The sequence below is a fragment of the Gymnodraco acuticeps genome, unplaced genomic scaffold (assembly GCF_902827175.1).
Source record: "Gymnodraco acuticeps unplaced genomic scaffold, fGymAcu1.1, whole genome shotgun sequence".
Classification (NCBI taxonomy): Eukaryota; Metazoa; Chordata; class Actinopteri; order Perciformes; family Bathydraconidae; genus Gymnodraco; species Gymnodraco acuticeps.
The window spans coordinates 1822265-1848823 of NW_022992205.1; the positions used below are offsets into that span (position 1 = coordinate 1822265).

Below are 26559 nucleotides of genomic sequence, written 5' to 3' on the forward strand. Positions count from 1 at the left end.
GAAAAACGATTGTCCTTAAAGTTGTGAATAAACATATACACACACAAAAAAAAAAGTTTGTAACAGCTAGTATGACTTGGCACATTTAATTTGTAAGTGGTCTTACCAAAACACTTTCAAGAGTGTTTTTTAATTAGAAATATGTCTAGAAGCTTTAAATAAATACAGCTACCCGCATGCTAGCTGCAGGTTCTTGCTGGTGTGGTTTAAGGATAAATCTGTCATTTGGCCCATACTGGCAGACATCATCATCCCAGGTCATGAGCAGCCATTGACCTTCCCACTTGTTGAGGAGCAGTGGGGGGAGCTGTGGGGGAGCTGTGGGGGGAGCTGTGGGGGGAGCTGTGGGGGGAGCTGTGGGGGGAGCTGTGGGCCAATTAAACAAAAGCGGGCAGTCCGCTTGTGAGCAGAGAGCGTTGGACAATCGCAGTTTGATAAAAACTGAATGAGGAGACAGGTGGGGGCTGCTGCTAATGAGGGACGCAGACAGGGGAAACTGCAGGGAAAAGTGTTGGTGGTGATGTGGGGAGAATGGGTTGATCCGGGCTAAAAAAGACCCCAAACAAAATGTGTTTTGATGGAGGGCCCCTTTTTGTCCTGTCATGGCCTCTTTGCCCCGCTTTCATCACAGCCAGTGGAGGGAAGCAAATGGGGCATAATAAGAGCCTAACGATCAAGCACCGAGTGTGAAATTAGAAGAAACGTCTTCATTTTCACAGCTCTTTACTGAGAGTGCTGTAAAAAGGGTGGTCATGTGTTTTAAGTATAGAAGGTGGAGGTAACCCTGGTGCTGGATGTCAAGTTGGATTAGTTAGAGGGGATGAGCCGCCCTTGGATCATAATGGAAACAAAAACTCCTGAGATCCTGTTACATTTGGCACAAAGTTGTTTTTCTTGTTCTCTGAGTGTGCAAATCCACAGCCATAGGGTTTAGCTTATTGGATAGTGCCATGCTGTAAGGGGGAAATAAATACATGCTTTAGGCTTGAAGGATCAAAGGCATTCTCTTCATAACCAAAGGCATACCAAATATTATTAAGAGTCAATTTGCATTAGTGAAGTTTACGGTATTTTTCAAATGTATGTGACATAAGACTCTCAGACTTCAAAGTAAATAACAAGTAAACAAAAATGTACACTGGATGTGCTTCCTTCCTCTGAGGAACACTTACTCATCCAATACAACAAATCAATGGTGTGAAACAGAATGCGTGACTGGCTCCAAACAAAAAGACACCGTGTTATCTTTTAATTGCTCTCATTTGGGTCCAATATTGGTGGGTCGAATAGGGTCTGCAAGCAGTGTGTACTTCAACCTGCTGGGTGTTACCTCTGATGTATTCAAAGCAGACTCAAACAAACACACCTGCATGTGATATTTGAATGATCTCTCATCTGATCCTTATTAAATATGTTGCATAAATAAAACACGACATGATATTTAAAAGTGTTTTTATATTTACTTGACCTTGGCGATTATCCAACATTGCCGAACAGAATGGAGTACTTGGAATCTGTCTGATGAGTGCACACCTGCTGTTTTGATAAAGCGTGTTAGATCTAGATCAAACAGCAATGTGCAGCTGCCCCTTGTTCTGTTCTCAATACAAATGCCTGCACCTTTATCGTCTTGCCAATTTAACCGATTTCAACTGTTTCAACAATAGTCTGGCCATCTTTTCTTTTTTTAATTAAACTTTTTGACCTCCAGCTTTGGATCCATGAACTGATGTGCCTGTCATTTGTTTTTCAATCAGAAGAGACTTTTGATTAATGAAACATTCATGTGCACAAGATGGTCGAAATGTAAATAGTCTTCGGTGAATAGACCCCATTGTGATATCATATATCCTAAGGGGGAGATGCAGCCGTAAGTAGAATAGGAAACCTGCCCAGGGTCGAGACACGGGTGCTGATGTTGATAGGAGGAATGGATGCTAAATATCTGGATTTGATAAGGAGTGACTTCTGATCAGCTCAAACCTGGGCACTATGATGACGCAACGTGAATCGGGAGGGAGGGGGGGGGGGCTCAGCATTAACACCTGAAACCTCAGGTCTTCTGGTACTGGCCTTTTAATCATACCCAAAGGGAAAACAAAGACCCCATGGTGAGGCGTATCTTTATTATTACGGGCCACGACTGTGGAACAGCCTCCCAGAAGACCTATTGGCAGCAGAGAGCGTTCGTACTTTTAAGAGCTAACTCAAGGGCCACCTTTTAATTGAGCTTTTAACTGATTGTATTTTATTATAGGTGTATTCTTATTTGTATTTTTATATTTATATACACACATAAATGTGTTGGTATTAAGTGTTATTTTTAATCACAAATCTATGTGTTCCTCTAGTTATTACCTGGGATGGAGGAGATAGTATTGTTTTTATTTGTAAATTGTCTATGTGTCTACAGTACAATACATTTGGATTTGACACAGTGGGGAAACACATTTAAAGTTGAACTGGAACGCAATGATTGGCTGTTGGCGATAGTATCAAAATGTAGCTGGTTAAAAGTGGACAGCCATAATCAGTTAATTAGATGTAGTGAATCAATGTTGAGGTAGTCTTCCTGACTGATGTTACGCTTCAGTTTCATTATGTTAGACTTGCATAGAAGGCCTGTCCAAAGTGAATATAGGTTGTTATGGTAAGGCTATACCAAGGCTAATAGAGACTGCTATGTGTCAGCTGCTCCTCTTCCTCTGGAGTTATACGAGGTGCTACAGTTCAGTGACGCTCACTGAAAATAAGGTTCAAAATCAATATCTCCTTTATCACTCAAGGAGACATAGAAAAGTTCAGCTGACCTACTATCTATACTGTATGTCTGCTTTCCGCTTTCTTCTGTAAAGCCAAGCAGAACACACTGTCAAGCTGCCTGAGATATAGCTTAGCTTCCCTCCACACCTGAGACCATTTACTAGAGACAGCTTTTTGCCTCATTCACCAGACAGTGAAATAAGTGCTGTCCTCCTCCAACTAATTACAAAACTCCTGTGTAAGCACACATTATGCAGGAGCTACTGTGCACTTTCCCATTTCCCATTGACATCTTCTCCATTTTATTCCAAATGACTTTACAGTCTGCAAGCAGAGACTGGGGTTTAGAGCTCAAGAACACTCAAGTCACGTTTGCGTATAGACCGTAATTACAGTTGTGGCCTTGAGGGGTTTTACAACAGCCACATTGACACAAAAGGTAAAATAAACAGCTTCCAACTGTTGATTCTAAATAAAGAAACCCACCAAATTCAAACAGCATCCTCACCTAAAACAGTTGTGGAAACCTTGTGATGGGCCTCATTTCAAAGGATGACTTCTCTCAAGGACAACCAGGTGAAGAGTGAGGTAACAGATATGTGTTTGCATTTAAAAAGACTTCCAGTATATTGTTCTGTCTGGATTACTTTTCATAATTGAAATCTTGCAAACAAATGCCAACCACGAAAAGCGAACATCAAGTTGGTTGGCTGCAAAAAGTTGACCATAAATACACACCTAGTAGACACGTGTCTTCAACCACCAGTCAACATTTTGATAAATAGATTTGTTTGGCATGTTCAATTGGAATTGGAGTTGTTGATGTTTAATACAGTCATATGATGCTGTTTTCGGAAAACTAAAGGACTCCAGAAGCAAAGGAACTGCCTGCATTCACTGGCGTAAACTGTCATTTAAGAGGTTATAATACAGCATATACCACATGTTTTGTTAATCGAAATGATGTGATTGTATGATAGACACTGAGAAATACACATTAAACACAACTTGCCTAACGTTGCCAGTCTAATAGCTGCATTCACATGATTTGATCACTGCTAAGTCGGGCTCATAGTCTTGCAGTAAAACAGCCAATCAAGTTTCGTTTCGACTAGTCCCCTGCTAGCTTGTGCCGTTTCATTAAGTTCTCATCCGATTGGCTGTGCGTCAAAAGTTCAGCAGTAAGTTAGTTAAAGTTGAAATAATTTGAAATCAGTGACAAATGTCCAGCTATGCGCATCGCCGAGTGTAGCGCTTCCACCTTGTCGGGGGGGGCACCACAGAAACACATTGGCAACGACAGCGCAGAGCTGTTTGACTGCATGTCATGTGAATGTAGCTTTAAAGCTATAGCCGGGTCAAGACAACTACAGACAGTAAGAAACAACTTTTTTAAGCAATATATATAGATTTTAAATATATTTTGTATTGTTATATGAGAAAATATGTGAACTAAGATTGTGAATATCCTAACATGGCTAAAGTGTTGTCTTTTCCCGTGTTGTACAGTAAAGGAATTTAATTTTCTAAATGTACTAGACCAGTGGTTCCCAACCTTTTTTGTCTTGTGTACCCCCTGAGCCTTTTGTTATACCATGAGTACCCCCTCAATCATACGTGCTGATGATCCTTCACAAGTAGAACGTAACTGATTATTGAATGAAAATAACTTTATTTCATCTCCTTAATTTGAACATCGAATTCTCATGCATTTTCTTAATTTGAACTTAAATCACTCAATAAAAATAAATAAAAATGATTATGTTGCCTTGAAAATAAATAATATAATCAATTAAATACATATGAAATCAAAATAATCAACTTATCTTTGCTATATATATATATCTTGTAACATTTAGGCTTAAACCATGGAGCCCCTTTGAATAAGTCCCCTTTAAACAGGCATTTAAACTTTAATTCAGGAACAAAACACTTAGCAAAATAATACCCAGAATCAGTATAGGCCTAGCAGTTTATTTTCACCAGTCTTTTACAACTTTTTTTTGGGAGGGGGGGGGGGGGGTTAAGCACAGTTAGTATATGTTTATAAAACGGACAAGTCAAATCAAGCAATCTGATGTTTCTAAACTAACTAAACTTTATATAGTAAACTAACTAACTAACTAACTAACTAAGCTTAAGATGGAAACATTTAAGGTTAACTTCGACCTCCGGGGTGGGCTTACTATGGAGGAGTGGATTGAGAAGTGCCTATCTCCAGGGGAAAAAAAGCACCTAAACGACGACATTCGCTATCTGTTATTGTTGTTGCATAGCAACCACCTCGCACTATGTGCAGAAGGCAACGGAGGGACGATTTTATTTTATTCCCGGGCTGATTTTTAGTCCCGTTCCGCCACTGAACGTAGCTATTATGTAAGGTAGTTGTAAATCAAACAAGTGCAGTACATGCTATGTTATAAAGCCGTGGAGGGCGGGAGTTTATAAACCAAAGAGTAACCTCCCTTACGGGACGCTGTAATAAGTAAAGCGAACGCACCAGCAAGGACACCTGGCCTCCTATTGGTTGAGGGATTTTGACAGGATTGTTGCACAAAAGTTTCGAGCGCTCACAGAATAAATCTGAGAGCAGAACAAATCTGTAAACAGCAATATATCTGAGTGCAAGCGTACAGTTTGAGCAGAAGCAGATCTAATCTAAGTGCAAGCAGGCACTATTTGAGTGCGAGGACAGGGTTTGAGGGAAATAAATACATAAAGTATGCTCTCAAATTTAAATACCACGCTCTTGAATAAAGATAGGGAATAACCCCCAGTTTATGTCCGACGCACAAAGGACAGGAGCTGCGCTTCTCCACTCACATCTGTCATTTCATCCAGCTGCAAAGCGAACTGACCGGCTAGTTTTATTTTGTTCACCACTTGTCCAATTATATTAACAGACATATCATTGATCCGACGGGATACGGTGTTATTCGACAGGGGAACTTTCTTGAGTGCTTCGGCTGCTTTCTTGTCTATCATCATTTCGGCCAACGCAGTCGCTGCAGGGATAATGAGCTCCTCAACAATAGAGTGAGGTTTTTTTTATTTAGCCACAAGCACACGGCGTAAGATGCCTCGAGTGCTTTCATTGACACATTCGTGGCTTTCATCATTACTGTCTGGCTCGACTTAAATTCCGACAGCTTTCGTCTGTAAAATGATTCACTTTTATCGACACTTGCCGAGTGTTTGGTGCTCTGGTGTCTCTGTAAATGCGCTGGCTTCATCGCACTATTAGCCAGGACTTCACCGCAAAAGAAGCACTGAGGCTGCGGTGGGTCCGCAGAAGTATAAATGAATCCAAATAATATATATGTTTCACTGTACTGCCTTGGTTTCAGTTTGGCCTCTTTCTTACGTTTCTCGGCGGTCTCCTCTGAACCCTGGCCTGAATCCAGAGCAAGCGGACGTTTCAGCCATTTATCCATAGCGCAGAACTACCAGTATTTTTCTGGCTGCAGGTAAGCAGATGTTTTCATTGTGGGATTTTGGCGCGGTTGTGCGTGCCACAGACTATTGTCTCCCTAGGGAAACAAATCGCGCACTATAATTTTTGACGGGATTTTTTTTTTTTTTACTTGTCACCTTGGAATTCCACGTACCCCCTACAGTTCCCTCGCGTACCACTAGGGGTACGCTTACCCCCGGTTGGGAAACACTGTACTAGACTATTCTAGAAGTTCTATTATTTGTCTATAGTCTCTTCGTCATTGTTGGTTTTACTGATGAATATTCATCAAAAAATCTCAATGTGTACATGTTTGGTGAAAGCATTAACGGTCAATCCTATACAATAATGATGTATTTTGTCAAATATATCGTGCTATTTGACCTTTTTTTTCCATATCCCCCCAACCTTGTCAGGAGAGAGTGACACATCAGTCAAGCAGCGGTGTGAACGCACTTTCAGAACATTCCAAGATTTCATTGTTTTTGACATAACAAGAGCTGTGTATTTATCACATCTTGTCATTACAGTGTTTGAATTAACCTGAACCAGATTCACTAGCCAGAGCCGAATTACATATCACCGCTCTATCACTGACAAAAGTAAATAAATTATTCACACAAAAGGCAGGGAGAGAGAGCCAGTGGAAAACTCCTGAGGCGCAGTCGCCCCATTTGCAGGAAATCTGTCAGAGCAAGAGTGCCTTCCCCAGAGGGACACAGGACAAATGACACCCACTCTCTGCATTCAATTACTACGAGAGGCCATGGGAGCCAAATCCTGCTGTAGACTGGGCTTCATAGAGAGGAGAGAGACACACACACACACACACACACACACACACACACACACACACACACACACACACACACACACACACACACACACACACACACACACACACACACACACACACACACACACACACACACACACACACACACACACACACACACACACACACACACACACACACACACACACACACACACACACACACACACACACACACACACACACACACACACACACACACAGACTTAAGTAGAACTGTCTGCTGCAGTCAGCTCCAATTACCACTGTCCACTACTAATGCACAACATCTGAAACTACAGGAACAATTCCATCGTTTTACCCTCAATCCACAAGGTTACATTACGTTTGCATGTTTCTTTGCATAATTCAGAAAATGTAATTTCACAGACTTAAAATTGTGAATCAGTCACACATTAGCGGTCGACCAGCAAAACAGTAAATTGTGTTTAACAAATGACTTGTTTAGAAGAAGAATAGCTGTGTGAAGAAAGTATGCCATGTTGGTCTGCCACACTTGCCCACAATAATAAGTAAACAACCTCAATCCTATTCCAGAGGAATGTAAATACAATATGCAGCAACTTCAATAAAGCACAAGGAAGTCATTTGTTTCTAAACATTGTGCAACATTCCTTCCTTCCTGTGTTGTGTCCCCAAGTGACACTCGATATTTCATGGTATAACACATTGTCACACATCCATAATGATAACCTGACCCACACACACACACAACACTTTATTATTCTCCGCAATCGCAGTTTTCCCTCCACCGTAGCTCTGTGTGCTCCCTGCGGCTATAAGTCTATTTCTAAATGGCTGCTGTTGTCATTACTTCAGCTGCGGAGTGAGAGGGTCAGGGGGTCTGACCTGATGTTCACGCGTCACTCAGATGCACTTGAGAAGAAACACTGACCACTTAACCCTGCTATGCTAGCCGGCTATACGTTATCTCCATGTCACATAAAAGACTGTCAAAGGGTTGAAAACTCAGGATCCAGTGTTCCCCCTAGGTTTGCTTTGGGGGGGTGCTGCCGATGATTGCGAACGGGGGGGGGGGGGGGGGGGGGAAGGGTAATATTTGTTTAAACTTTGATTATCCTGAGCTAATTTACTGAATAAACTAACTCACATCTCCTGTCTTATTTTTCACCCAAGTAGTCATTACACTAATTTGGTGGCGTTTCATTGTTGTTTTCTGTCACCAGTTCAAAACCGCGGTTCATCATCATCATCATCATGATCATCATCAGCTCATCATCAGTGAGCTATTTTTAGAATGTGCACGCTACGTTCGCGTTCGCGCGCGTCCACCTAGGCAGGCTGTGTGTCCTGCTCCTCCGTGACGATGACGGATTGAGGTTAACAAATTATAATAAACAAATTTGAAAGTGGGGGGACACAAACGGGATTTTGAACAGTGGGGGGGGGACGACATGTGGAAATTACGCCCATGACTTACATGACCAACAGCAGAGCTCGGGGCTTTAATGCTAACTTGTTTTACTTTTTTACACTTTGTTGTTCTCCTCCTTTCCTCCGCTCTTTCTGTGAGTGTCGGAGCGGAGCCCTGCCCTTCAGAAACAGAGCGGAGGACAGAATGTGGATGTGCAAAGCAATGCAGTGGACACTGAAACATGCACATACTGTACATTGGATAAATAACATTTATTATACATAACATTTATATATATATAGTTTATTTAATAAAAGAGCACATGTTCAATGCGAAAAGTGACCGTAGATAGATTACTTCAGTTGCGATTTGGCGCTATATATATATATATATATATATATATATACAAAAACATTTTAAAAACACCTTGAATTTCAGGGGGGGCGCGGGGCTCCGTTGGGGTGGCGCAGCACCCCCCCAAGACAGGGAAACACGATCTTTACGTGGACTGATGTTAAAGGTGCTGCACAAGTTTTGTTGCAAATGTGGGTAACATTTAGGGCTAGACGACTGGGAACATTATTTTTATTGCGTTTATATTGACTGATATTGCACATTTTACATGATTTACACCCTGTATTTTAATTTAATTTACATTCTTACCTGAATCTAAATCTAAATACATTGTTATTTATGTTTGTTGATATGTACAGACCAGACAAATGTGTTTGTGATATGGGGCTATATGAATGAAATTTGATTTGCTTTGTAATTGTAGAGGAAATTATTATTTGTATTATAAATATTCATTAAGAAAATGCATTACAATTATTATTTTAAGAGGATCTGTACCAAACACGGATGTTTTGCAAGTCTGTAGAACAGAAGTTTTGCAGGCTGGGACTTTCATTCAGATATGTTACCACTAGGGGTGTAACGGTACACGTACCCGTACCGAAATTATTCGGTTCGGTACACGTGTGTACCGAAGTGTACCGAACGAATATAACGTTAAACGTAAAAAATTGAGAACGTGAACAACTTTTTGGAAGTACTCTCAGGTGCTGCGTCGCAGCATTCAGAGTAATTTGCTCACATTGGGTTCAACCTTTATATATACAGTATATGGGTTCAACGCGTCATAGAGCGAGCAAGTCATTTAATTGGACGAGAGGCATACTATGAGAGCTGGTCACAGGGATGCGTTCAAATGTAGTCAGTAATTTGAGGAACTGGCGAAATGGCGAACGCAGATAAAGTTGAGCTCGAAAATCCTCCAGCATCATTGAAGTCTCCGGTTTGGGAACATTTTGGTTTCGCAGTTACGTACAAGGATGACGGACAAAGACAGGTAGACCGAACCAAAGCAAAAATATTTGATGTTTTGTGATAATTTTTTCTGCTTTACCGAAAACGTACCGAACCGAACCGTGACCTAAAAACCGAGGTACGTACTGTACGGAACCGAAATGTTTGTGAACCGTTACACCCCTAGTTACCACATTTGACCTTTGCCAAATATTGCCCCTACAGCAATTGAGATATTGCATTAGTCATTATTCCAATTTCATAAAATGTCAATTAATTGTGCAGCCCTGTCCTTTTTGCGTATGTGTACACTAAAGCCCTCACAAAGGTCACATGTCTACATGATTGTCAAACTATACTGACTGCCCTGGTTTCCTTGTGGTATGTGAGGTATTTGCTTTATTGCCAGAATCTTAAACATGTTCAGCTTTCAAACCTCCTAAACTGCCGGGATGTAGATTGTTTGATGAATAGAACATTTTTTGTCAGTGTTTTCAGTTTTTAGGAATAACGAAGTTGTCTTGCGTGTGTGGCTCAGGAACGACACAAGTCTGGCTGTCATTTAACATAATTAGAAGGAAGAGCTGCCTTGCTGTACACAGAGGGTTATAAAACATGATTTACAGAAGCTATGCTGTATGACACACATCACTTTGAAAAACCTACTGTAGAGAGTTGATTTTACAGCTGTGCTTGAAGAGATTTCTTAGAATAATAATGTGATAGGCGATATCAAATATGCTGTTAAATAAAAGAGTGCAATAACACCAACTGCCATAGCATTTCTGACTTAATATCACACTGTTGCTTGATTGCATTTCCATTGTGTCTCAAAGTATCGCATGTCAAGTTAGGATATATTTCATAAAGCTGTACAGAGTAGTGAAAGCCAACTGTTGGTGCTGCGGCGCTCTGCTGGATGTTACTGATCCACTGGCTAAGCCCGTGAAGCCATGCATATATGTGTGTAAGACAATAGCTTCTGTAAAGCACCTCTCACTGTTATACTGAGAGGGAGAGCGTGCTGTGTTTCCACACCTGTCGCCCCGCGCCATAAGGGACAAGCTATCTCCCATCGCTCTCACTCGTCACTTTCCGATGGACTGTGCTTTTGACGAGCTCAGCCACATCATCATAAAAGTTCCGTGCCCACGCCGATAAGACCAAACCTATACCTGACTAAATCCAGAGGCTTAGGGACTTGTTTGCATTTCATTGCACTCTGAGAGAGGGATATATTATGACTTCATATGGAGTTTTTTTGGAAAGGACCGTGGAATTATGTGAAGTCAAAGCAGAAAATAGGAAAGCCCTCGTAGATAAGCCTTTCGTCGAAGATATTTAGAAGGGAAGCAACCACAAAATCATGCGGTGCACCGCAAGGAACAAAGATGGTTCCTCTTTAGTTTAAAGTTTTATCTTGATTCCACCTAATTTTGGGAGATTTTCACTTAAGTTTGCAAGTGGCATTTTTGCATGTATTACATTTTTCATCTGAAGTTTCCACTTAAATATGATGATGAATCGGTTTTTGCTGAAGTCTTTCAGTGAAACTACATGTGAACAAATGTGGAAGAGAATCTACCATGTAAGGTGGTACACCACGGGGAACAAAGATGAAGTTCTTGATTAGTTCTTGATTCCACCTAATTTTCACTTTAGTTTGCAAGTTGCATTTGTATGCGTATTACATTGTTTGTCTGAAGTTTCCATTTAGTTTGAAATTTTGAAATGGTTTTAAGTGAATGTTTTTTCTGAATCCAACGTTTAGCAAAGATGAAAGGAAGATGTGATGTAAACTGTCTTTGGAGTTGGTTTTTGTGCATAAGCTCTCTTTTTCTCCCTCATTCTGTGTAAATTGGATCCAAAGCTGGCAAGAGAAAAGGAAAGCAGGCGTCTCTTTGCTTTGCTATTAATTGAAAGAATGAGCATTGAGGAGGAGACAACATGCACTCAGGTTGGGGAGGATGAAGTTATTAAAAATCATTGCTGAACAACTTTGAAGTGGAACTGTTGGAGGCCAGGTCTATACGCTGCATTTTTTTGTTTTTTTAGTGCAAAAAGACACAGCATGATAAAGTATCATTCAAACCGTCTCTAATACAAACCACAGAAGCATAAATAATTGAATAGAATCTGCAGTGTTTTTTTTTATTCACCAGAAAATAAGTTTACAACATTTGTTTCCCTCTCGGTTGGACTCCCTCTCAGAAGTCTAAATCTTGTGGTGAGGAAAGAAGTGAAGGAGACTGAGACTCTGGTTTTGGCTGACATTAAGTGGGCCTGGCTTGCATGTGGCCATGCTCTGGCAAACTGAGTGGAAACACTGCATCAAACACTAACAGGCTCCATATAACACATAACTTCTAGCCTGGCCTGCGAACACACGGATTTAAGCTTCAAGTTTATGATTGTTCATTCTAACTGTGTTTGTAGTGAAGCGGAAAGTTCAGATCAGGCTAGATTGAATGAAAACTGGATGCATTCATAAAAGAATAACCCATAAAATGTGGCTAGTGAATATTCAAATGAAGGGGGTAAAAACGTCTTTGTGGAATATCCAAAAACAAAAAGGTAGCATCTTGAAAATCCTCATCAAATAACATCCCCTAAAATCCCCTCGTGTGATGTTCATGTCTAACTTTGCCGTTGTTGGATTTTACCCCCAGAGAAACAAGGACATTATTTAGTCTACTCCAGGGACTGGGCAGGCAGGCTACTAATTGATCTTTAACCTTAAAGTGAGAAAGCAAAACATTGGCTAAATAACTGAAACAAAGTTAGCATGGGGCACTTAGCAAATTTACACATTAGCTGCACTCTTAAATCCAACAAAAGATTTACCACCACACACCTCATCTTTGTCACAGTAACAATGACTTGCAATTATATTATTAATGATATTTTCTTTCTCAGAAACTGATCTTTTTCAAAGCAGAGTGTGTCACTTACGCTGTTGTCACTGGTGCCTGACACGGGGTACACTGTCCAGCCGAGCTCCGCTGTGGCTGTAGTGGAGTCCATAAGCGTCTCTGTGGAAAGAAGTAAGCAGAGACGGCGGTCAGATAATCTCCTGGCATCATAAATATAAAACGCTGCTGCGGTTCAATTGAAACCTCTTTAGTAAAACAAATATCTTGATCTTGAAAATGTGAGAACATAGTATATGTCTATTTTAAAATTCCCAGAGCCTTAGGTGATTTTGTGGAAAATAAAAAAAATAAACTTAATAGAAGCGAGAGGGACTGTATTTGTCTGAATATTAGAAACCGTTTGTCAACAACATTCCTTTTTTTTTTTTTCATCTTAAAAACAGCTAATTAAAATCAATGCATTTTATGCAAGGCGTCTTTCGGGGCTCATATCGATATGAAAGAAAATACAATGTTTACGAACAATAGCACCAGCAAAAACGTCAAACTGAATTAATTTGACTTAAAGGTGGGGTAGGTAATTCACTTCAAAAAAAATTGTTGTTATATTCCATGGAATGCTCTTAACATGGTGTTGCCATGGCGCTGTAAAAAGCACGACCAATTATTTTAGCTGGAGGCCTACCTGCCTGTCAGCCTTCCATCTCGTGCACAAACTTATCTCGTGCCCTCATTGGTCATGTGTGCGTTCGTGTGTGTTGGAGGAGGGGCTCGGTAAGGAAGTGGCAGATTTGTTTCGGCTGTGTACTTTCAAATTCTAGCGCACTCAAGCTGGTTTCTCCATTCTTACCTACCCCACCTTTAAGAGCAGTATTTAAATTAAAAAAATGTATAACTAAATTACAAAAATTTCAATAATCAATACATCTTTTTAGATAAGTTAAGCAAACATTATCGTTCAAGCTTTTCCAGTGACCTAAGAACGAACAATTGCAAATGTTTTGCATTTTAACATCATTTTTAAATAAACATTTTATTGGAGAGAATTATTTGAAAATTATCACTTTTTTCTGAGATTTATTAGCCTAAACACTTAATAATAAAAACAGGTAATCAATGCTAAATCAATGCTAACAAAAAAACTAGAGATGTCCCGATCCGATCACGTGATCGGGGATCAGAGCCGATCATGTGATTTTTAAAAGATCGGAATCGGGAGAATAAAATCGGGGATTGGAATGTTTCTTTTTTTATAAAATATTTTTCTTTTATTTAATGTTACAAAACAAAAATGACCATGTTCACGTCTTAAAGTCATCCTGAGGCCTTAGTTTTGGTTTAAAATTACACAACATCATGTATGTGTTGCTTCTTTTGGGCTTGTTTTCATAGACCTGGTTACTTATTTCTCTCAAATCTGGCAACAGAGTGGGCGCAGTGTCTAATAGTAGCAGTAAGCTAACGAGAGGCTACGTTCAGCTGGTGACTCGAGAGTCGGGACAGAGAAAATATCAGGAGTTTGGAAGTATTATAAAATTGAAAGCGAAGGCAGTGTAACAGCCAGATGCAATGTTTGCAAGGCGGAGGTTCCGCGTGGTGGAAAGAACAGAGCTACGTTCAACACGACCAATCTAATACGCCACCTGAGAAACAAACACCAACAACAACACGAGTACACAGCGGCCACTCAGGTAACGGCACTGAAACAACCGACACTTTCAGAGACTTTTAAAAGGAAAGAGAAACTGCCCCAGAACAGTGTAAAGGCCAAAACAATAACAGCCAAGATAGCTGAATTCATCGCGTTGGATGACCAGCCGTTATCTGTTACCTTTTTTTTCGGATCGGGAAAAATCGGTATCGGCAGATTGTCAAAATCAAATGATCGGAAACTAGGGATGCACGATATTGTTTTTTTTAAACCGATACCGATACCGATAACTTCCTGCTTCTCAAGACCGATACTGATAACCGATAATAAAAAAAAAATTACGCCACTAATTATTTTAACGCGATTAACGCATGTGTATTTTTTTTCCTTGGCCGCCCCGTAGTTTCAGAGCGCATCGAGTTTAAAATACCATCTACAAGCTGATGCTGACAGCCCCGGTCCTGCCGCCCGCTTGTGGCAGACCACACTTCCACGCTCACCGGCAGGCACCGACTGGCTGTTGGGAGGACCGGGAGGGTGTGTGTATGTGTGGCCCGAGCGAGCGAGAGAGAGACCTTACGTGCATTGTTGTTGTTAGCATCTGGTGCTAGCTAGCTGCGCTAACGGATATAAGGAGCTGTTTAAATGAAAACAGAGGAGCGACATTTCGCCACAACTGCGCCGAGCACTTGACTTTATGCAGGAAGCCAGACAGTGGGACATTGTACGAAAAGTCAGCACACTCAGCACGGATAGTGCGCAACATGATTGCAGCGTCCAGGCAGCTCCGGTTCGAGCATATGCCTTGAGTTGTACATAGCTCCAACGCCCATACCACCGACGACATGTTTGTTTACTGTCCTGGCTTCACGGCCGCACACCATTTACGTCACAGCCAGGCATGAGTTAGGGAGCGCTGGATTTGTGAAGAACTCCCCTCTTCCTAAACCACTAATACCACAGTACTGGCAAAACGGGAGGAGCCGAGTGAAAAACAAGCGCCCCTCATCCCAATCCACCCACACCGCAGTATTTTTTTCTTTTTTTTTACCCAAAAAATATATTGTATATTATCGGGGCTATTAATACTGGTATCGGGTTTATCGGGATGACGTCATAATTCCTAATATCGGACCGATAATTATCGTGCATCCCTATCGGAAACGGATCGGGAGCAAAAAAAGGTGATCGGGACATCCCTAAAAAAAACGTCATTAACCGCAGACACTTCATCTGTTTAGGTGCAAAGACGTTGCTAGTATTTTTATAAGGGGTCAGTCACATCCTGTATGCACAACCTCCTTCCATATGACTTGTAGGGAAAACAAACAGGCTGGAAGAGAAGATGTCCAGAGGAGGGGCCACCCTATATGCCACGGATTAGCCAGTGGAAAGGAACACCTCTGGTAATTGGGGTCAAAGAGAATATGCCCCCTGTCCGTCATGAGGTCCTCTGCGGCACACATTCCAGCAGTCAGACCCAAACGTCTGTCACACGCTTACTGAACCATTCACCCTGTCACCTTCTTCCAACCCTCTGTACCACCCTCATGCCCTCTTTTTTAATTCTTGACTTCATCTTTCTGTGCGTAACAGAGGGCAGGTCTAATGAATTTATCCTGCTGATTAGGCCTGTGTCAGTGTTGTTGCTCCGGTGTTGAGCTGCAGCAGATGGAGAGAGCATTCATCAGGTTTGAGGCGTCAGCTGCAACTCCAAAATGCCACAGAGGGATTTAGAAACCCTTTCGACAAACACGGCTACTAAGCTTGGCTTAAGTCACACCCGGAGGCTGTAAGACAGGTTTGCTGAACAATGGCAAGCTGCTGTGGGCTCTTCATTAATATTGTGGTATGAACTGCTTGAATTGGTGCTAATAGAGTAGGACAGAGCTCCCTGAAACCAGATAACAAGAAATGTATTACAAGGCGAGGAATGAAGGGAATCAAAGATGGAGGATTCTAAAGTTAGATGTCGCAGGATTTAGTTTCATGCAGCTTTGTACTAGCTTACAGGATATTTTTGAGACTTCCAGTTGTTTCATAACCCTGGATTTCCTCTGATTTATATTCCAGTGAAAGCCACAGCATTTAATTAACAGGCTCCACACGCATCGGTTTATTTCAGAGCCGTGTGCTGACTCTCCCGTCTCACCAGCACTCAGAGAATAATACTAGATTCCACATCTCTTTCAGTTATCACAAGGCCCCAAATCGTATAATTAGGCAGATGAGACTGCAATTGAGCAGCTATTGATAACCTTGTGTGTGACTCACTGCCGAGCAGCCTACATGGGTGTTAGGCAGGGAAATGGTAATTATCCCCCCATAATGATAACGATAATTAGTGGAGGAGTAAAGTGAGAATAATGAACCTCCTCTGTGGCGGTATAAGGAGTGTTGTGGGGGACACAGGGAGTGAATTTCCCCTGGAACGTTAACACAGACTAGGTCACGCCCAGCTATCGCTTTCTTTTTTTCTATAGCTGCACATGTGCTGTTACTTGTTGACATTGTTAGGCTGAAAACAAACAGTTTCCATTATGAGATGCCTCCAAACATCCCAAAAACATTTTGAATTGAAGACAGCAAGAAGTACCTAGCAGCTAGGAAAACCAACATTCAGAAAGCTTTTTAGAACAACCATGTTAAGATATGAAATGGGTTCAACCCAAAGCTCTCAAGGAATATTTCTCATTAACAAGTCAAAGTTGAGGAAGTTTTTACAGTTTACACAATGTATGTTATTTTGAGTTAACAATAATATGTATTCCTAGAATGTTGATCTATTTTTAAAAAAGATGTCCAAATGATCTTATGGTGAATATGTTTGTAATCTGTACTCGTTTTTCTCTCTTTTCATTTTTGGTATATTTGTGATGTTTTGTTTTCTTTATGTACATAGTGGGGTTTGTTAAACAGGAAGTTTGTAGTTATTTGTTAGTGAACTTTTAGGGCTTTGACAAGTGGGGACGCGATGTGATAAGATAACTCACAGAAGGGTTCTTTTCTTTATAAGCTATGGAAAAACTATGAATTTTAAGTTAAAGGGGCCTAGTATGCTCATTTTCAGGTTCATATTTGTATTTTGTGCGTCTTCTGTGACATGCGAGTGTTTTGATTGATTGATTGAAAAGTTTATTAACAGCTTGTATATTGGGTACAGTACAGTACAGCTCAAAACATACAATTGTTAAGGGGATGCAGACCAGAGAAAGACTTTCGTCTTGTTTACATCAGGGTCCCCCATTTCCAATTCATCATGTCATTTAAGACATATAAGACATATTTGACATACAGATGGCTTATTTACAATTTACATACAGGTGGTTTTTTTACATACAGATTGCTTGTTTACAATTTTCATTTTAGATTTCGTTCTAATACATCCTAACCGGACATTTAAGACATACCAAGTCTACAGATATACAGTTAGTAACAGAGTCTAAAATGCGAGTATATACATAGATGGGGGGGGGGGAAGCTGTCCATTGAACGACAGGTTGAGATTTGTACCATTACCGGGGCCAGTTTTGCAATGCTCTCCCCCGAAGGTGCTCTTTAAGAGAGGTTTTGAAGGTAAGTATAGTTTTACATAGTGATGTCACTATGTTAATGAAGTAAACAAAGGGGTCCAATGGAGGCTTATGAGGTAGAACTTTGTGATTTTAGCCTTTGCAGACCATTTAGAGAGAGAGGAAAGCTTATAAAGCCGTCTGTATAAATTGTCTGTTTTAATATTGAATTAAAAAAACTCTCCCCTTTGTTAACTCCCTTCACAGTTTTCCCTGATTTATCTGCTCTTCTTACCCCTTTCTCTTCCCTCTTCCTTCTTCCCCTTCCGCTCTCTCTCCAGTGGCCCACATGCTGGACGGGTACCTCACCCTGAAAGACTGATCACTTTTCTTCCTCCCGCTGTCGACACTTCAGTCCAGGCAGCCACAGCGATTCATTACCTCCCGTGGAGCAGAGCAGCACATAGCTCACACTGTCAGCCCCTCCTGGCTCGCAGTCTGAACCCCCAGCCGTGTCCAAGCATGGCCGCTCAGCAAGACACACCGGCTATTAATCAGCAGGAGGACAGGGCGCGGAGGTTCTCGCCTGCATCCCACCGCAGGAAGCACTTATTTGGGGTTTTGTGGGCATAGCATTTGAATCGTGTCACTCGTCGGACTGGCTGCGATGTGATCTGAGAGGGACGTTTACAGGCTCTGTCACAGAGGCAACTTCTACTGGGATGTACCATGTATACATTACACAGTATATTATAAGTTGATATATTGTACCAGATGTAATTAATTAGACTTTTGTTTCTGCCTCGTGAGGTTTAAACCAGATGGTATTTTAAACCATTACACCACAGTAACATTTCTCCCTGTGTTGCCCATGAAATGTTTTCTTTTCTCTGTCCAGCTTTTACAACCACTTCCCCGAGCACCTGAAGGTGGACTTGAAATTGAGTTAGCAGTTGGCCTCTTAATTGTTTGGGGATTTGGAAGACTTACAAAAAGTATTTTTAAAAAAAAGAAAGTTTTAAATATTCTTGATGACTTTTTATAAAAGCATACTGTCGCTTTGTATAGGGACTTATTATCGGTGTTTATTCAACAATATTAAAGATGTATATATTGCCAACAAAACTGGTGAAAATCCTAGCCTTTTACTTACTTTGAGGTGCACAATTATTTTCATGTTTAACCAGCTTTTCGGTTTAGTTTCAAAATGTTTTATGAGTTCTGTTCAACAAAAGACATCTTACTATTATTGCAGCTATTACATGTTGTGGTTTATCATACTAAACACAACAAATGTGTAGTTTTTATAACTTATTTCCCATAATTTAGATTATTGTGCTCGTCGTTTGCTCATGCTTAAAATAAAGTGTAATGTGTGCAACCCTGTTTGCAGTGTAATGGATATGCAGAGCGTGATGTTTAGGAGGATACATCCACTGCGCCAAGATCTGACAGCACATTGTAGCCGCTTAATTGCCCACTTACAGCAGTTGTCTTTGCATTATTTGTGTGGCAATGGAGAGCGATGCATACAAGTGTTTAAACAATTGAGCTCATGGGAAAATGGCCTCCATGTTGGCGGTCAGCAATCATTCCAAATCTACGCCAACAAGGACATGTTTATAAACATAAAAAATGTATGTGCAAGCCTTAATATATTTTCTAAAAATTACAGAGTGTTTCACCATTTCACCGTGAATAATTAACGCTTCCGTATCTTTCTTTTTTTAAACTTGATACCCTCGACTGTGGAGGGCTATGAATATGCAATGAGACCTAGGCGTCTAAGAAAAGCCTACGAGGCAGAGTGCTTCCTCCAACACTTCCTGAGACTAAGGAGAGAGTTTAGTGCTGATCTGAGAGAGCGCTCTCCAGTGAGAGGCTGTCTGAAGTGATAGGCGGGAGGGAGAGGAGAGGACGGGGGGGGGGGGGGGGGGGGGGGGCTACTCCTACAACAACACTCTTTTCTCTAAGAGGGGTCAGTGCTGCATCTCGGCTTTCTAAAGAAAGCAACAGCATTTGCAATGAGGGATACAGAGAAGAGCTGTTCACAGGAATAGACATTTCAGCTCGAACAACGGCAGCGAGTAAGAAAATAAACATGTTACACAGGCAGACACAAAGGCTTCAAGTTGAAAGTTGTTTACCAGCCGTTGTGTTTCTGAATTAATAAGTGAAAGCAACACGGGATACACACAGAGTCTCTTAACATGCTGTGTATGATGTTTTGTTCCCTGTGTTTAAAATGTATTCACACTGACTTTTGTTCTATTTTTTTTCCTGCAACTATTTATCTCGGTATGTGCAGTTGGTTTACACTGGTGCTTTTGTCACGGCTATAAAAATCAGGGTTTGTCAGGTGAACTAGCAATAACTTAGAAAGATTTATGATTAAGATTTATGCTATTAAATACTGTAATAAGATTGATGCAGAATGAGTGAAATATGGATCTTTCTACTGCCAGGACTAATTTATCACCAAACTTCTCCATTTACCGCAGGCAGTAAACGCAACAAGTGCCCATCTCCACACTTTTGATCACAAGTGCATACATGCTGCTATCTGCTTGTGTGGATGTCATCCTATTGGTAAATTGCTGACTTGGGATATTTTCCCAGGCTCTTTTTTTCTCAGCGTGATGAATCTGATTCAGCAATCACTTATTGCATCACTATCGAGGAAAACCCCTGCAGGCAAATGACTTTGACATGGCAGTTCAGACCAGAATCAAAGAAACTAGCCTGTATTCAGTGTCTTCAGAGTTTAATAGGGGTGTTTTGCAGCGTGAAGCAGCTTCAAGCCACAACTTCTGTTTGTATATTTTTCGCCAGCGGAAATGTAGCCTTGCCTCTCGATGTAACAAATCCCTTAACATTTAATTTAACATCGACATAAACCACATACGGTGCTTTCAATGGCAGTGATAATGTCAGCTAACAGGGCTAAAAAGCAGCTAAACATCCTCCACATAAAAGCCCTGCTGGGTAGAGTTCAGTTTAATCACCGCTGAAGGGCAAATGTGCATTTACTTGCATTTCACCAAACACCTGAAACCATATTATTTGACGGGCAAATGTGGGAAGACTGTGGTCTGCAGGGCAGTTGCAGAGTAACATGAGCAAGCTGTTCATTGTGCTAAAAACAGAACCCTATATAGTGGACCCGGGACAGAAATCTGCCCAGATTAGGGGCATGGCAATGATATAGCCCTGAGGGAGCCGGTGCAAGTGCAGAGACATGATTCATAGCTGTAATGATGGACAAGGCTACTGTATGGCCTGTTGCAAAGAATAACAGTCTGTTTAATTTAGAGGGAAGAAGTGGATGGAGCCCCTGGCCCAGAGAAACTCAGCTCAACTTATCTGTCAGCACAAGCTGGGCCCATTAAGGTACAGCTGAGCTCCCAGCACTGTCAAATAACAGCATATCCCTGTGTGTTAAATGAATTCCTAATCCCACTTTTACAATGAAACAGGGGCTTTGTGGGCCATGTGGCAGTGGCCGAAACCCAAGAGGCATGCCTTTATTTTATTTTTGTTCAAGAGTCTAAGGCAGGCTGGCATGCAGCTCTGGATATCCAGTGCTCTGCTCGATGTGTCATTGGTGAGACATCACAGTCTGTTGGGGAGATTTATGTGGCGTGGAGTTTATTGTTGGGTCCTGAAAAGGCAAGTTGGGATGATGGTGATGTAGGTGTTTTGGGAAGCGATGAGGTAGGGCCAATAGTTCAGCCCCGCCTCATGAGGGCTGCTGAGTGCTGTGCTGCGAGGCAAGGAACGTTGGGGGAGAAAGCTGGGTAGTTGATTTTGGCAGAGGATGGTGCAGTGTGAAATACGGTACCACACACACACACACACACACACACAGACAGAAAGCAAAGCACTCTCAGGGCAGTAACTGTTGACAGAGTGATACAGCGTGGCGTTCCCAGGGGCCTGCAGAGCAGGATGTACGACAGTAATCCCTACACAACTAGCTGTGTTATCAGTCAGTGCAACTTAACTTGTCACCAATGCCAAGAGGGCAACAGCCAAACAAATGTAAAAAGCAAAAGGGACTCCCAGATATATTACCAAGAAACTGACAGTTTGTCCAATTGGACTGTTCCTGCCCTAAAGTCTGTGTCCCAGGGATTCCTGTTCTTTGTTGAGGATGAAATACGGAGTAATATGTGTTGTACAAAACAAGCAATACAAACATATTGTATTGGTCGCAGAATCTTCCACAATAAATATTTTCTGAATCGTATTATTGCAGAAGGAAAAATGAATTAACATGTCAATGCTGTACCTCCTGCTTAAGGTTAGCAAGTAAAAGGACATGATCAAATTATAACTATCTTTATTTAAAAAGGCAAATAACATGTGCATTTGCCCAAATATAAGCAAACTAGTTCATGACTTTAGAAACATCTAAGGTTGCATTACAGTTTATTCAAGACTATAAAAGTGATATATTCACAACAGGTGAATCCGCAATAAAGTGAGACTAACACCGGCTTATAAAAAGGGTTGAGGATTGGGAGCTCCCCGTATTTGGATAGAGGAATCTACTAAAAGAATAACGAACAACTCTGTAAAATATGAGAATACAGTTTAGCAGGAACAATTCATTTCCAACAAACCACTATAAAGTGAGAGGCTGCAAATCACTTTTCAGTAACTGTCCCTGTCTTATCTCACCTATGATTACAACAGTTCATTGTCATGCCAATCATCCAAAAGTATAGCTTTTCTTTCCATGCACGGAGACGTGTTTTTGCCATTAGCCGCACCTGTAAGTGTATCATTAGTGTAGCCTCACTATTAAAATGTAGTTAGTTCTGAGTGACACCATATTTCATAGCAGTGAGACATCAATGCAAGTAATAAATTGCGAGTGGGAACAGTCACCTGGCCAATCACAAGCTGCGTGAAAGAAACCTGGCTTATAACACAGGCCGGAGGATTTATATGTACACTTTCCATATTTCCCAAATCCCAGACAACCCACCGGGACCTGTTTAACACATCAGTACATTTTAAATTCTGCAGTGGAAAATTCTGTAAAAGTGGGTCCCCATTTTTATAAGCAGCAGCTGAAGAGAACATGCGTATGATTCAAAAAAGAGGCCGTACAAGTGACATTCATCCACCCATCCAATCATTTAAAGTGCTGTGTGCCTGAAATACCTGCAGCAAAGTCAGACAGGGATGTAGAAATCTCTTTTCATCAAAGTGACAGCTTTTCAGATACCATTACTAATGGCTTGACGGAAGTAATCATCAAAGGCCTCCCACACCTAGCCTACAAGCTATTAGTTACAAGTGGATGATTAAGAAATGTACACAGCTCATGCAAGAACATGAAGGATCCCTTTATTTCACGGCTGTGTGGTCCCGGCGAGGAACGTTCTTCTCTGTCACTCTCTCTTTGCCGTGTGGTTCTTATTTGTTGTGATGACGAGGCTGTGCAGGTAATGACAGAGCGACAGGCTCTGTGGGGGCAGTACCTCCATGATACGCTTGTATAAGCCCCAAAAGACAAGATGTTCCCCCCAGCTTGAAATATACTCAACTGGAACCGTGGGAGCGAAGGGACCCACTTTCTCTCAGTATTTGTCCTACATGAGAGGGTGGCTGTGGTCGGCGAGGGAGCAACCATCTCCATGCCAACAGTTTTGATTGGCAGCTGAGGCAAATTGTGGGTAAGTTGAGGCAGTGGGGGACACCAACTGAAACATGTAAAAGGGATATGATGCAAGAAAAAGCACTTTGGAGATGAATAAAGAGGAGACTGATAGTTCCCATGTCGACTTTGGTTAGAAGCTGAACGTATACATGTGAGTGTGTGTCATTTTGTTTTAAACAGGACATATTATGTTCATTTTCAGGTTTGTATTTGCATTTTGTGCCTCTGCTGTGACATGTCTCCATGCTTTAAAGTTCAAAAAGGGCTTTATTTTCCTCATACTGCCTGTGCTGCAGCACCTCACTTCACCCTCTGTCTGAAACCAGAGCCCAGTCTGCTTTGATTGGTTAGCTGGCCGGCTGTGTTGTGATTGGTCAGCTGCTTGCAGTAGGAAATGTCCAGTGCCTTGGGATTTCAGCCTTTGCAGACCATTGACATGCACACAAACCTATATAACAACACTACAGGTAAGGGAAAACCATACAAACCAGAAGTGTGCTTCTGTATAGCCAATAGCCATACATGTTTTTTTTTACGATATCCTTGTTAAAGGATTCCCCTTCTACTTGATATCTTGTCGAACTAAATCCTCCTACATAATGCGTGCCAAGTAAAGTCATAAAAGTCTGACAAACAAATCTAGTTTATGACCTATTTTACATCCCTTTAAAGATCCTTTCATCCTCTGCAGGATCCTTTAAAACCTGCAGTAAACTCCTGGCAGCGGCCCTGGGTTCTTGTCATTTGAAGTTTAGTGATAAGGTTGAACTGTTGACCTGCGAGCGCTGCAGAGTCCTAGACAGAGATTTAAAAACATCAAGGAACAAAATGTCCCTTACAGTCAGTATAACTGTTCTCTTATGGCAACAAGACCTATACTTGTAAATGTAAAGGACTAGGCTGTGTGCGAGTTTTAGACAGGGATACATTTACAGTATTGTACTTGGAGTGTAAGAGCACAAAAAACAATGTAAGCATATTTGTTAATGTGGTTTCTGTCTCGATCACAATTCCCCAAATACTGTATATAGGGATGTTTTTCTGTTGTGAATGTAGAAAGTTTAAGTTGCGATATAAAGGGTAAAACCCAGCCTCACAGAGACATCCATGAGGGTAACTTTATACCGACAAATCATTAAAAACAACATGCTGAGCCACATACTCAAGATAAGTCTAATAGAGAAATATTAAGATAAAAAAAGAAACAACATGGAAATGTGCAAACTGCTCTTACCACTTGAAGTAAACATTATCTTTCCATTACTAATGCAATGCATCAGGTAACCAGAGCTGACTTACTACAAACAAAACATTCAAATATATAAACACCATGGATTATGACCAGCGTTGCAAAAACAATGACTAAATAAAGACACCTTAGTTCTGAATGAACCTCAGAAGGAGGTTTAAGTCTCTGTTCAGCTCAACTTAGATCCCTCTATCTGAAGCAGATGGTTACCTGTAGCTGTTTAACCTCCTGTTGTCTTCGTTTTCCCCCTTACTTTGGTGTTCGTGGTCACATTTGACCGGACCTGTTTTAACTGCTATTACATTAACACAAAAACCATTCATCATCACTAAATGTCATTTAACACCCTTTCAAACTATAAATATTGTATCAGACTGGTATACATGAAAAACTGCTGTAATATACAAAGAACAGACACTCAACATGTATTGTGAGTGCCAGGTGTGATCCATGTGGGGGGATGGGCACATAAGGGGGGGGACACATCTAGAGTATGTGAGTGTGAGCGTGTGTGTGTGTGTGTGTGTGTGTGTGAGCGTGTGTGTGTGTGTGTGTGTGTGTGTGGTGTGTGTGTGTGTGTGTGTGTGTGTGTGTGTGTGTGTGTGTGTGTGTGTGTGTGTGTGTGTGTGTGTGTGTGTGTGTGTGTGTGTGTGTGTGTGTGTGTGTGTGTGTGTGTGTGTGTGTGTGTGTGTGTGTGTGTGTGTGTGTTTTATCTGATCCGGATGGTTACTAAGTCCTTTTCTTTATGGCGGTCATGACCGGGAACACCATGGGTGTTACAAAGTTCACTAAATCATCCAGAATTCAATGAAAGTGGTGATCAGCTATGTTATATGTTCAAATGTCTGCTGTGAAGGATATCATGAAGCCTTAATGCAATCGAATGTAAAACAAAAAAGTTATGATTGATGAAAGTAGTAAATCGGTCAGATTTGACCCGAAGACAACAGGAGGGTTAAGCCCCTTCAAAAGTGGGATTCCAGTTCCTTTTTGAGTCACATCAAGACTTTTCAAAGAGTAAGCAACACCCCTCTGCTGCTTATGACAACTGAACACTGCAGCATGTGCTTACTTTTGCATCTCATCAAATATCAAACAAATCTGAAAAACACCTCACTGTCACCCTTTTTTGCCTCAAGTTTGTTTTCTGGGTCAAGTGCTCGGGAGAGAATAAAAAGACCCATAGACTTCCTCGTGTTTAATGATAAATGGGCCTCATCTGGAGCTGTAAATGTTTCACGAAATCTAAATAAATGAGTAGCTTTTCCTACACTCATAATTGTCTGTATTTCAGGCTCAGTTGTGATTACAAGGAATCATTGATGCAAACACCATACTCGTGAACAAATTATAGTTCTGATACAATCAGCTTTTGGAGAGCTGTAATAGAATTTACGGCAAATTCACAGAAGCAGTCGGAAACACAGAAAATATTTGTATTTGATTTACTAATACAGGTTCCCTTTGATGTACTGCATGTTATGAATGAACAAAGACTAGTTGCTTGTTGACCTTGTAGTACATAACCACACTCTTGCAATGACGCATGCCTAGTCATACAAATCTTTGAAAGGTCAGGCATTGTCAACTGATGCAGTGATTCTGCTGAAAAGTTATACTTTTGATTGAAGTCTCAAAGATATTACATGCAAATGTGGAAAATAAAAGGTTTTACTTTCATTAGAAATAAGCCAAAAAGTCAAGGTTTCCAATTATATGTCTTCTTCTTTTGAGAACTGAGATCAAATCTAAAGTTTGCTACTATCAATAAATCTATATGGGTTTAAGCCAGGGCTGTCAAACTCAAGGCCCGGGGGCCAAATCCGGCCCGTGACTTCATTTTCTGTGGCCCCACGAGAGCTTGCAAAG

At 41.1% G+C, this 26559-nt stretch overlaps 1 protein-coding gene across 4 annotated transcripts in view; it reads right to left on the reverse strand.

Moving 5' to 3' along the window:
* ephb2b (eph receptor B2b) overlaps positions 1-26559 on the reverse strand; it is a 139299-nt gene that overhangs the window by 72455 nt on the left and 40285 nt on the right. For all 4 annotated transcript variants that reach the window (XM_034205653.1, XM_034205652.1, XM_034205651.1 and 1 more), the window contains exon 2: positions 12687-12766. In XM_034205653.1, coding sequence (XP_034061544.1) covers positions 12687-12766 — 80 coding nt within the window. The remainder of the gene's footprint in view (positions 1-12686; positions 12767-26559) is intronic.